The sequence below is a fragment of the Hemibagrus wyckioides genome, linkage group LG26 (genome assembly GCF_019097595.1).
Source record: "Hemibagrus wyckioides isolate EC202008001 linkage group LG26, SWU_Hwy_1.0, whole genome shotgun sequence".
Lineage (NCBI taxonomy): Eukaryota > Metazoa > Chordata > Actinopteri > Siluriformes > Bagridae > Hemibagrus > Hemibagrus wyckioides.
This window is the reverse complement of record NC_080735.1, coordinates 7,671,417-7,685,520: the sequence shown is the minus strand read 5'-3', so window position 1 is coordinate 7,685,520 and position 14,104 is coordinate 7,671,417. Positions and strand designations below refer to the sequence as shown.

Here is a 14,104-nt window from a genome sequence, read left to right as displayed (position 1 = left end):
AATTGTGTGAACCGTTGCTTTGAACTGAAGTTAGGATGCCTTTAGTCGCTCAGGACAGTAAATTTATTAGGGGCGAATGCTAATCTCATTAATAAATGCACTCTGTTTGTGAATATACTCTACACACACACACACACACAGAGACAGACGCACACACACATATAGAAACGCACTGATTCATTTTAAAGGTGCACCCTGAAACAGATCCTGAGCGGCTAAGTGACTGAGTATGACTCATTCCTGCAGTCGTTTCGAACCGCTGTCTAATCACTCTGCTGTAGAATCTCAATGGAAGAGAAGCGGAGCAGCATGAACCAGCTGATGTGCTTATATCTGATCCGTTTTGTTCTGTGAGCATCATCACGAAGTTCCGTGGTCTAATAACACACGTTGCTCTGTTGTTTTTTATCCTGATGTAAGTTCACGTCTCTGTCTCGGTGACCGACCCTGCCCGCTTCCCTTCCGTTAATATTGACCTTATTTACCTCAGGTTGTGAGTTTAAGCCTCAAGCCCTTAAACTGGACCCACAACTGCGTGCTTTGTGTTCTGAATTACTTATAAGGACACGAGCCAAATGAATGAAACTCGTCCTGACCCTCTGACGAACTGGACGCTGACAGCTGCACACGTTTCCGTGCTTCCATGTGATTATCTAATGTTACTGCGTGTATATGGAATGATGTAATGCTGTGTGCATGTTATTTATAGCACACACCAGACCCCCCTCAACTAACCAGTCTAGCTTGCTCTCTGTGTATGTGTATAATTTATTAAATTATACACATACACAAGCGCAGCGTAATTTCTATAGTGACTTTGGCGCTTAATAGAAATCGTCTTTCCCTTTGTGACGATCTCCTTGACCGCTGTGTCTTATTTACGGCAGCTGTATGTACTACGCTTCGTTTAGACAAACGATTCACTCGCAGGGAAACTGAGCATCCTGAATAGCCGTTCTGTTCGTAACTGTTCACGACGAGCCCAAACGCTGGCTGAGCAGCGAGAGGTTATGAACTGACGGTTACTATCATAGTGTAACCTCTCAAACCACAGGGTGTGTTTACAGTTCTAGTCCTCCTTTACAGAGCATAAGAGCATGATGAGAGAAAGAGAAAGAAGGCGGAAGAGAGAGGAGATCCCCACCTGGACCTCAGAGTCTGCGCTGACCGGCTGCAGCTGGAACCAGGTGTCTTTACCGTGATACTTCTGCAGGTCCTCCTTCTTCACCGCCACCTTGCCTGCGGACACATGACCAATCACAACACAGCTCTACTAAGACATTTAACATACTCAAATACACAACATATCATCACTTTATCCTGCAGCAAATGAAAAAAAGAATATACACAAATAACACGTTTCACTCGGCCTGCGCTAATTAACTGCTATTAAACGCTAGTTTTTCTCACAGAACACACAAGCGCACAAAACTGTCGCAGAGATCTGAATGGAAATTCGTAAGCTCGAGTAAATATGAAATGATTTTCAGATCTCTAATTGGAAGAGAATCACCTCAGTAACCCTGGCGTTCAGGACTCCCCTCTGTGTCGTCATACATCATCACTCCTAGCATGCTGTGCACTTGACATTTGTTTGCTTACTAGCGTCTCAGCTGAGTGAGGCTGCAGGCGGAAGTGGTGAAGTGTTCGCGGCGATAACATGCAGCTTATCAGAGCGGGCAGATGCAGCAGGGGAATCGAACCTCGGTTTACATGAAATAGCGTTTAACACTGCAGTGCAGTTATCATGTGCACGCTAGGGGCTATTGTGAATCAGACTTGGTTAGACTAGCGGTTTTGGCAAGAAGTATATTTCTTTGCAGACTCGAATAATGGCCTTTGTTTCGTTTCATTTTTTTCAGATAGCGTTTATTTATTTTGGAGAGAAATGAACATCTATCACATCTGCATGCTTTCAACATGTGTATTGTTAATCCCCAATCTCTCTGTTTTAGTATCGGTGCAGTTTGTTTCTCAGCTCGTCAGCCGTCACCATTCGGCATGAGCCAAGACACAAATTCAAGTCACACGCAGATGACAAACAGACGCACCGGATCGATATAACCGAGTTTGAAATGTACACACGCTTCCTGTTAATCACTAGCAGCCTATCGTCTGTTTCCTAGCCGAACCGCCTCACAAGTGGGGAGCAGACAGACGTTCATGAGCATGACTGGCTTTGGGGACATTATTTAAAACTCCATCACATCTGAATTGTTTTTTTTTTCCTATTGTAGTATTTAGTATTTATTTATAGATGTGTGTTTACACTCTCAACACTCTTTCACTCTCTCCTGTTTAGTTATTAGCTCGTGATAACCACAGTGTGGTCAGACTTTCTTCACGTCTGAAGTGTGTATGATGTTATGAGGTTTTTTTGTCCCCTGACTCTTTTTATTTTTCCATTTGTAACAAAAACATCCTACACACTGTAGCTGTCATACTGCCTTCAATCTGTGTTCACATGACCTATAGATTAAATCAACTTCCAAACCTGGTCGCTAACTCTAAGCCTAGCACTGGGGCTGAAAATAAATAAGTGAATGAGAACCAGGGTGAGAGACGACAGACTGAGGAAACAGAGACAAAAATACAGCTGACTTTCTTTCTTGGTCTCCTTGATTTAGCTTTGCACTTCCCAGTCACTCGCTTGGTTCTCTTCCAACTGCTGCTCAAGCTCCATCACAAAAGTGCTGTCTTCCCTCCTCCACATACAGGACTAAGAGACACCTGTAACTTGGTTATAGTTAATTAAGTAGGCCTTTATTTGTCACATATACATTCGCATATCCTATCCTTAGAGGTTTGTGGTCAGAGCACATGGTCAGCCATGATGCAGCACCCCTGGAGCAGGGGGGTGGTTGGGGGCTCAGTGGCTCAACACTGACAGCTTGAACCCTGATCTTACAATCAACAACCCACTTGAGCCACCCCCAGAGGATGGTTTCGATCCATCAACTTCTGGGTTATGGGCCCAGCACGCTTCCGCTGCACTGCTCTGCTCAAATCACACCCGCAGATGGGACGTGAAGCTCTAGCAGCAATCTACTGTGACTGAATTGTGGCTCTCTTAGCCAAAGGACCAGCCTCTCAGACGGCTGCAGCATCATTGGGGTTTGAACTTGACTCAGCTGGCAGCAGTGACGATGTATTTCTGCTGCACCAACCTAGCAGTACTGCATGTTTACAATGCTAAGTTGACCTTATTTGTCACAAATGCATTACTGCACAGTGAAATTCTTTCTTCGCATTTCCCATCCTTGGGGGTTGGGGTCAGAGCGCAGGGTCAGCCATGATACAGTGCCACTGGAGCATGGTGGGTTGGGGGCTTGCTCAAGGGCCCAACAGTGGCAGTTTGGTGGTGCTGGGACTTGAACCCCGATCTTACAGTCAACGACCACCGCTTTGGTACAAAGCTACTGCTTTGAGACGGTTCGCCATTTCCTTGGATTTAAGAACCCTAATAATGGACATTCCTGCATCATCATTATCTAGATTGTTTTACAGGACTGGGAACAAGGAAGGCTAACTTTTTAACAGAAATATTGTTCATATTGGTCTTCAATTTAAAGACTCAAAGAAGTTCTTCTGTTAATAACACAGACTACAGCCTCCACAGGTCCTGCTCTAAGATGCCAAGAGATTCATGCAGTTTAGCCTGAAAGGCGGATGTTGTGAAATTTATATCAGGTTGTGTTATCACTTGTGGCTGCGAAGTCTCACACTTACATATAAAAAGACTGGCTGGCTGTCACCTTGGCACTTGCTAGTCTAAACATCAGGTCTGTCAGCTAACATCAGATTCACACAGATCTTAGAGAAATGTTCCTCTCCTGGCCATCACAGCTATCCTGATTTTAAATCAATGCCACACACAGTAACTTAAAAACAAAGCAATGAAACTCAAGCTCTGATCTGTTCTGATGCTACTATATCTGTACACAGGAAGTTCCTCAAGATCCCATGATCTGAGAATAAACTGTGGCTCAATACATTAGTTGGATTACTGTTTGACTGAATAGTCCTGGGTTTACACCTACACTCACAAACACACAGACACGCAAACACACAAAACATTACCACGTGTTAGTAACTGACATTGCCACTTTGCCGGTGGAAAAAGAGGGCATAACGCTGAGAAGACTTCAATCACACACACACACACACGGCACAAGTGTCGCATGTGTTTTGCTCTCAACTTCAGACTCTGGAACGGAGAAAACAGTACCAGAGCTTTAATTACACTTATTATCATAAAGCCTACGTTCCATGGTGTGTGTGTGTGTGAGAGAGAGAGAGAGAGAGAGAGAGAGAGGAGGAGAAGAACAACGTTCTGGCAGATCAAATGTGTCGCTCACACGAGCTCCAAACCGACATCTGCTGACTTCGCTCTGCTTCTTATGCTCACAAATAACCACAACACTGGCACACTTTCATCCCTCGCATGTTGTAAAACCATGTGTGTGGGAGAGAAAGAGACTGATACGTACAAACAAAGCTGCAAAAACGCTTAACGATGTTAATAAGGTTTCGAAAAACCTCCTATTTTTTCATCAATGGCGATGAAATGAAGCACTTACTATTGTACTTGTGTATCCTGATCATAAATCACTAACATATCTGCTTCTGTGCTGAAGAGGAAGGATGTGCTGATACAGTTTAGTTCGGTCTCTGCTTCGTGTTAGCTGGAATCTATCTATAGTGATTCCCAACACTACTGTCAATCATCCTAAACCTAGAACATTCTCAGTATTAATCGATCAGACTAGTCAAAAGGCTCTGTTTACGTTTCCAGGGCACATGTGTGTGTATATGACGCGGTATGCTATAAGATTCATTCTTTAGATAGATAGATAGATAGATAGATAGATAGATAGATAGATAGATAGATAGATAGATAGATAGATAGATAGATAGATAGATAGATAGATAGATACTTTATTCATCCCAATGAAAATGTACAACTTAGAGCACTATCCACAAGCATAGGTAATGAGGTAAAAAATAAAATAGGAATATAATGAAATATACTAAATAGTAGAATTTAAGGGTACAAAATAAAACAAAAATGATAACAAATATATCACCCATCCATTTTCTATACCCGCTTTATTCCTAATTAGTGTCATAGGGATCTGCTGAAGCCTTTCCCAGCACACACTGGGCAAAAGGCAGGGGTACACCCTGGACAGTCCATCACAGGGCCACACATAGACAGACAACCACACAGTCACTCACTCCTATGGGCAATTTAGAATTACCAATCAACCTAATGTACATGCAAACTCCACACAGAAAGGCCCCTGCCTGCTCGAACCTGGGATTCGAACCCAGCAGGTGCACTGGTCAACACCACAGCTTCAGAAGATGTTTTGTGAGTATCCAGAACTTTGTGATGTGAAACCAACAACTGGCTCACATTTTGGTAACAGTGCATGTGACTGGAAATTTACACCTCTGGTTTTTTTCTTCGCCAGCGTTCGGTAACACATAAAGGCCTGAGGTGGTTAGCTGGCCAAGTTAGTCACAGCTCTCTGATTGGTCAACAGCTCCAGTGAAGATCAGAGGTCTGATTGGACACTGTTTCTACAGCAAGGTTAATGTGAAGCTCTTATTGGCTTAAACACAGCTGTCTGAAAAAAATACATGGAAACATTCTCACTGCTGCTATCAACACCTTCCCCCTGCCCCCACAGCCCCCTGCACACACACACACACACACAGTCTCTAATGAGCACAGCTGTGGTAAATGTTTGACACATGAGACGGCCCTCCCCTCCCCCACTCCCTCCCTCCTCCTTCCTCTTTTCTTTACTGTTTTGTCTCTCCCCATTTATTATTTCCACCAATAACACCCACCCACACACACACACACACAAACTCATGCATGCACACACACAAACTCGCACATGCATGCACACACACAAACTCGCACATGCATGCACATACACGCATATACACACGCTCTCTCACACACATATACACATGCTTACACATACATACATACATACATACACACAGACACACCCCCCCCAACACACACACACACACACACACATATATATATACATGCTTACACATACATGCACACACACATACATATATACACACTCACGCACATGTACAATACACACACACTCACGTGCACACTCACGTGCACACACACTTTCTCACACACACACACATATATACACATGCTTATACATGCATACACACACACGCAAACGTACACCCACATGCTTACGCACACACACACATCCATCCATCTATCTATCTATCTATCTATCTATCTATCTATCTATCTATCTATCTATCTATCTATCTATCTATCTATCTATCTATCTATCTATCTATAAACATATACACTATCATGCACATGTACACACACACACACACACACACAAAGAAAGTGAAGTAAAACATTCTGGCTCTTAGTTTTTTAAAGCATTAATGTGGTGTATTACATCACACAGAACTGCAGCCATGTAGCCCAGTCTAATAAAGAGGTTCATTTTAGTAAAACACCGCCTCGGCTTGAGGAGCTCTCTGGCACGCGGCGCTCATTTCGAGTATAAAGCGAGTCTCAGGTTGAGCGCTGATGTCAGAGGCATGGGAGGGAGCGCGAGATAAGTAGGGAGACCTCACACACACGCTCAGCGGGGTGAAACAGAGCGCAGCCTCTCACACACACACACACACACACGTACTGAGGGAACTCATTCTTTTCCTGTGCTCCCCACTGCTGGATGCGTGATATGGCTTCAAACGGGGCATAGCTCGACTCCGATTGCCCAGAACAGCACCAGTGGGGTAAGATACGGCCCACTTAGATTAACCCCAGACGTAATCATGCAAGACTGTGTGTGTGTGAATGTGGGGTCACCAGCACTGACACAAAGAACAACTAAGCTGAAATACAGCTCAATTAATTGGATCAATCAATCACATGGAACAGAACTTTATTTCTGAGAGTGTCACTGATATCATCATCACTTTCACACTAAAAGACTCCACTGTTCATCTCCGTAACATGCAGCTGACTTAAATATATTTCTGTAATGTATGTTTCATTTTCCTGGTGCACGATGGCTTAGTGGTTAACACGTCTGCCTCGCACCTCTGGGCTTAGGGCTTTCATTCCTGTCTCAGCCATGTGAGTGTGTGTGTGTGTGTGTGCATGTGAAGAGTTTGCAGATGAGTTGGTTTATGTCGCATGGGGTACTCCGGCTACTGATCAGCATCACCAAATTGCCTGTAGTGTGTGTGTGTGTGTGTGTGACTGGACCCCATCTGCTGTGTCCCCTGCCTCATGAGTCCCCTGGGATTAGACTCCAGGCTCTCTGTGACCCTGTTGTGTATAAGTGCTCAAGAAAACGGAGATTTCCATTTCTTAAACAGTGCTCAGTTTTCATTCCACAGTGAATAACTTCGCCTGGACGTTACAGACCTAAAGCTCAACACTGACCTGATGCTGATACTGAAAATCTGAAACACACTCTCAGCACTGCTTGACTCTACAGTACACACTTATAGAAGGGAAATGATTTAGAATCACACTCTCTGGTGTCACCCGGATGAGGATGAGGTTCCCTTTTGAGCCTGGTTCCTCTCAAGGTTTCTTCCTCATATCGTCTCGGGGAGTTTTTCCTTGTCACCATCGCCTCTGGCTAAATCTGAATTTTCTGCTATATCTGGACCATTATTTGAGCAGGTTTTTTTAAAGAGATGTCTGAAACACGGCCCACGATCTTGCTAATCCAGTTAATAATAACCTAATCCTGAGCATCAGGAAAGTGGCATGTTCTGTAAAATGATGTGAGGTTTGCAGTAGATAATTTCATGCTTTAGCCTCACACAAGTATACACTTCTTCATAATTAAGGGTCGGGAATGGCGTAGAGTGTCCAGCTTGTTATTCTGAAGCTTTAATTGGCACCGTGTTATATAAGCAGAGCGGTATGGTATAGTGGAGTCGAACCAAGACGCGGTAAAAACGTTCTGGGTGGAACAGACTGCTGCTCCTCACATCTGCTCGACATATGAAGCCCATTTCATCTGCAGACTTACTGCTTCAGGTAAAAGGGCAAGACTGTGAGCGCCGCCAATCCGCTCACGCTATCTGACTGACCGACTGACTGATGAAGAGACACGGTGTGATTCACACAGCCATCAGCATTTTAGCACAGTGACCTACAAACAGCTCTGGACAACAGGAAGATAAGTTGTTTAGCAGTTCCCAGGAAAAAGACTGCTGCTGTTGAGGATCGATGAGCGATGAACTGCTAAAAGAAGCAGATCCAGATTTAATTCAATTTTAGTCTCAGATATATTCTTTTCATGGGTTAGTTCTCATTTCTGTGGTTCTTGGCTACTTGGTGTGTTTTAATTTAGTGTTTTAATTTCATGCTGCAGTGAACGAGAAGGCAAAGTTATTGATGCTAATCGTACTTAATCTGTGTCGCTTTTGTTTCGTTGTTTTAAGGATCTACAAGCTAAGACGAAGCTCTGATGGAGGGGAAAGAAAGAGTCCTTTGTAGAAGCTGGGAGTCATTAATCATTGCTCATTAATCCTATCTACAGTTTATCAAGGAAATGTTTTTTTAAAATTCTCGCTATATTATAGTTTAAGCACTGACCTGTTAATCATACTACCATTCAGGACTGGACACTGATTAACCTTCCTGTGGTCTGATCTGCTTCAGCTTCAGTGTGTGTCTCTCTCTCTCTCTCTCTCTCTCCACAGGCTACCCCATAGCTCCCACTGATCCTGACCTCTTCTGCTCCATGGACCTGCCTGATTCACCCTGATGCTCTACTTCTGGTTGGAGTCTCATCTCTTAGAAGCTCACTGACCACATGAGCAGGCTGGAGATTGCTGTGGATAGCACCACTCAGAAACCATAAAGATGGTTTTAGACTGCAATTAATATGAACATAACTATAATGGTCACAAAGCCACCAAAAAATTCATTCTAATATTAAAAAAAATATATATATATTTATAATTTCACTCTCCGGTGTCACAGAGATGAGTCTGGTTCCTCTCAAGGTTTCTCCCTCAGGGCTTTTTTTCTCTGGCTTGCTCATTGTGCACACGTTTATAAAATGTAAAATTGATATCTGGGATTGATGCATCTCTGTGTAGTGATGTCCGTCGTTACTGCTACACACTGAGCAGCGTGGAATGAATGATGACCCTGAGACTCACCGATGCTGGAGTCCCTCCTGAAGACGTCCCTGTCGAAGAGGTAGAAGGAGAGCTGGCGGAAGCTGCGTGGGATTTCGCAGTAGAAGTCCTCGCCGTAGAATGGGCTGCGGTCAGAGAGGAAACAGAGCGAAACTTTCACCATAAAGGGACATTACGAGATTACTATCAGAATCGCAATCCGGATTAACACACATCTGAAACCTACAAACAAACAGAGTCAATCAGGAGACCTCACTTCATTCAGAAATATATTAAAACATTAACTAAACTCTGCTGCTTGCTAAAAATGTCAAATATTAGGAAGAAAATACAATTGTATGACAATAAAACATATTATATTGCATATTATATTAAAAATTACACACAATCAGTTAAAGCTCAACAATAGAAGACACTATCCGTGCTTGTTGTAGTAAAATATTCTCACTGGAGCTACTTTTTAGTCAAGAATTTAATATTTTCTCTCAAAAACTATTGACACCCCTACTTCATTATTCCAATTCCAATGGTGGCTTAGTGGTTAGCACGTTTGCCTCACACCTTCAGCATCCTGTGTGTGTGTGTGTGTGTGGAGACTGCATGTTCTCCCTGTGCTTGGTGGGTTTCCTCCCACAGTCCAAAGACATGCTTCTAGGCTGACTGGAGTCTCTAAATTGCCTGTAGTGTGTGATTGCGTGAATGAGTGTGTGTTGTGCCCTGCGATGGGTTGGCACTCTGTCCAGGGTGTATCCTGCCTTGATGCCCGATGACGCCTGAGATAGGCACAGGCTCCCCGTGACCCGAGGATAGATCGGATAAGCGGTACAGACAATGAAATAAAATTCCAATTATGTTTATTTATCATAAGCCAACATATCCTAGCAGTAATTAATCCCTCTGGGAATTTGTGAAATTGACAAAATCAAGCAAATTCTGTAAGATTGTAGGAGTTTGCTATTGTTCAACCTTCTGCAGGGTTTTGAGCCGAGCCGAGTCGTGTGACATGAACATGCACACAGCTCTCTTAGAAAGCCATTATATACACTACTCACAAAAAGTTAAGGATATTCGGTTTTCGGGTGAAATTTCAGGATGCTCCTAAAATGCACTATAACCTTTCCAGGTGAACTTAATTTGACCTTCTCTACACTTTTGAATGCACATGTCCAACTGTTCAGTGTTTCAGTACTTTTTGCATAACTTGCTGTTCTCTAACAAGGTGCTTAACGGCAAAATTCACTACTGGTGTTTGATCCAGGAATTGAGCAATAACTTTTCCGGTTCTATTAGAATTGGTATTTAAACAGTCCTCTTCATCATGCTGTTCACATTTTGACATCATGAGACCAAGACCACACCTAACAATTGATCAACAGTACCTCGCCATTGTGAGGCTTCAAACAGGATGTTCTCAGAGGGAAGTGGCCACTGAGCTTAGAGTGTCACAGAGTGTCATCAGCAAGTTGCTCAGAGATACAGAGAGACTGGAAGAGTCACAGAAAGGCATAGAAGTGGACATTCGTTGGCCACATCCCATGTTGATGACCGCTTCATTGTGAACAGTGCCCTGCAGAACCAGATGATGAATGCCACTCAACTCCAGGCACATTTAAGGGAGGTGAGAGGCACCCAAGTGTCACATCAGACCATTCGAAACCGTTTACATCAGCGTGGTCTGCGTGCTAGACGACCTGCAAGGGTACCTGACCACACCACTAGGCACAGGCGTCACCGTCTTGCATGGGCCAGGGAGCATTTACACTGGACGAGGGACTAGTGGGCCTCAGTGAGGTTCTCTGATGAAAGTTGATTCACATTGAGCAGAAATGATGGCCGCCAACGACGTTGGAGACGTCAAGAAGAGCGCCATGCATCAGCCACTGTTGTGGTGGTGGTACAGTCTCGGCAGGTGTGTCTACTCAATACAAAACTGCCCTAGATCTTGTGAATGGTACAGTGACAAGCCAATACTACCTGAATAACATCATTAATCCAGTCATTGTGCCCCTGCATGAACAACACAGGCCTAATTTCATCTTAGTCGCATCATTAGTGAACTTCTGCTGGAGGCTGGGGTACCTCAAATGGAGTGGCCTGCACTTTCTCCAGACCTGAATCCCATAGAAAACCTAGAAGAGTGGAATGCCACGCCTCAGCAGACAATAAGTCGACTCGTGAACAGCATGAGACATCGTAGTCAAGCTGTAATTGATGGTCAAGGGCACATGACAAATTATTGAGACATTGACATTTTTTGTTGTGGTATACCCACCACTGTTGTTGGCTTTTGTTTCAATAAATTGTTTGAGATGAGGAAATCACCATTGCATACTTAAATGCCGTACTTTCATGATATAATATCACTGTAGCGTGAACTTTTTACATTTTCCATAAATTTCACCCAAAAGCCAAATATCCTTAACTTTTTGTGAGTAGTGTATGTGTCTTCACTGCTAGGACACTGAAAGAATGAATCCTGTGCTTGCAATTTCACCACTTTGTGCCATTTTATGTAAAATACATCACAAAAAAGCTGCAGCAAAATCAAGCATCTTGGCTGTATATAATATATCTATACACAACACATATAATATAACACCGCTACACACAGCTGGATAAAACATCTGCAGCATTCATCGTTCCCTGAACACAGTGAATAACAGTGTTAAAGTGATTATTTTCATGTTGCAGGCATTCTGATATGGATATTTCTCTACAGATATATTGTGAGGATCTTTCAGGCTTCGGTAAAAATAAAACAAACTAAGAATATAATAGCTCTCATCTCAGTGAAAGAAAAGCGTTACAGAGAGTTAGAGCAGGTTAAAATGGCTGGTTTGTTTCTTGTGAAGACACACCCAGACTTTGTTTCATTCCTTCCATTTCTCTGTTCGATTCGTCTTTTCATTTGAATCTCAGTCTCTCCTTTTTGAGTGGGACGCAGAGCTGTGACTCCTTCTCCTGTATGATTACTGGTCTCTCTTTATTCATTCTGAACACATGGGCAGTGCTGATTACCAGCTCGGGACTGGTGATGATTATGAGATGATGTAAACACACCTATTATCCACTCCTCCTTCCAGACACACACACACACTCAGGGTTTACTAGGTTTTCATCATCCATCCCTACAAGGAACTACTGCACAAAATGACCACAGTCCTTCCTTCCTGTGTTCCACATCACACTCACCACAGACTTCCCCTCCCCCAACACACACACACACACACACATATACTATGTAGAAATGAGGGAGAGCGGCTGAGCGGCACGGAGCGCCAGAGTGGGATGATGGAATGAAAGGAACGCTGGAGATCCCTCACCATAACGACTTCTCGATGATTTTGGTTCTGAAGACCTCCTCCTGGTCCAAGTTCACCGTACAGTAACAGTCCCTCATTTTGTTCGGCCCGGGGTAGGGAGGGATGTTCTTGGCTTCTCCTAAAGAGCAAAACAACAAAAGACAAGTTTGGTTAGGAACGCGGTCATCCGGAGTGTGTGTGAGGAATCGGTGAATCGTCAGCTTTCCCGATTCCTCTCGAATGACTCAAGGTCTTGAAGCTCAACACAGTGGCACTTTGACACAAGCTGCAGCGCATTAAAGCACATCATTAGTGTTTGGAAAGGCATGTGAGGAGCGCTGGGTCAAAACGTCCTCACTAGTAAATCAGCCGGAACTATTCCCTTCCATTTATTCTATGCATTTCTTTTCCTTTTTCACGAGAAGTGTGTGTGAACTCGTCCTGTCGTTGCTTTTTTCTTCCCTGTGAAAGATTTACTGTTCCGCAATCAAAATATCAACCAGCCTGTAATGTCACTGTAATGCTAAAAGGGTTTGTATCAGATAAACCATGGAAATCACGAGGTCCAGTTAGAACTGTATCATTCCATTAGGAAGAACTCATGACAGAGGGGGTGGTTAAGAAAATAAGCCACGACACACCGAGTCTGGAGTCTGGAGAGCGCTATTCTGCTTATACCACAGCCGTGCGCTGCATTGTTACTGGAAGACGAATGGTTTATGGTGATAGGGTTAATAGATTTTAGGCTGTGGAGCGACTGAGAGACAAGTCACTTGCTCATGTATTTATAACAACAGAAAGCGGAAACTCCCCTGTCCTGAAAACGTTATCGTACATTTAATCAACAGTTATACAGACTATATTATCAGTCTTAGATTAAAGTGTAGGAGCTGTTCCTACAAAAAAACAACAACAACATATAAGATGGAGTGCATTAATATAAACCTGACTGAGACTCTGCTTTTGCATGTAAGACTTTCTTACAGATCAGTTTCATCAGCGCTGTGGTTTAACCCTTTCATAATCATGATTGCTTTCTTTTCGCTGTATATCTCTGCACGTGATCGTGTGATCCGTGTTAAAACAAATCCACCAACTTATCTGTTTTTTCTTTTCTGTCGATTTAAGCTTCCAACACGCAGCAAAGAATCAGTTCATAATCTCAAATGACTCACGAATCAAAATCAGACTGAATCGTAGTGTGTTTAGGGAATATGGCACACATTGATTTAAACTAACTCTTTTTAATCAGTTTCCTTATTTAAAAGTGAGTGTGAGCTAAAAGTATCCTTGTGCTGTTGTTCCTTTATGAACCCAATAGCCACAGACACGTGCGACAACACACCCAGGCAGAAGAATGTGGTCTGTCTGGTCTACACACACACACACACACTCTCACACACACAATGCACAGAAGTAGAGTATTGCTGGATGACTATATGCCAGGAGGAAGTGAAGGTGTGTTGTGGCATGTGCACATCCCGACGTTTGTGTCCGCTTGGCTCCGGTGCCAGCGGTGACCTCACGCCCACGGCGACTCGCCCATCTCCTGCCTCTGTTACGGAGGTCAACATTTGGTTCCGATTAAACCCGGCTTAGCGTAATGAACTGAAATC

General features: G+C 43.5%; 1 protein-coding gene across 2 annotated transcripts in view; it reads right to left on the bottom strand.

Annotated features, from left to right (window-relative positions):
• Window positions 1-14,104, bottom strand: part of rasa3 (RAS p21 protein activator 3) — a 63,835-nt gene that overhangs the window by 33,753 nt on the left and 15,978 nt on the right. For both annotated transcript variants that reach the window (XM_058380481.1, XM_058380482.1), the window contains exons 2-4: window positions 12,510-12,627; window positions 9,208-9,311; window positions 1,145-1,239 (exon numbers count right to left, since the gene is read on the bottom strand). In XM_058380481.1, the coding sequence (XP_058236464.1) occupies window positions 1,145-1,239; window positions 9,208-9,311; window positions 12,510-12,627 (317 nt within the window). The remainder of the gene's footprint in view (window positions 1-1,144; window positions 1,240-9,207; window positions 9,312-12,509; window positions 12,628-14,104) is intronic.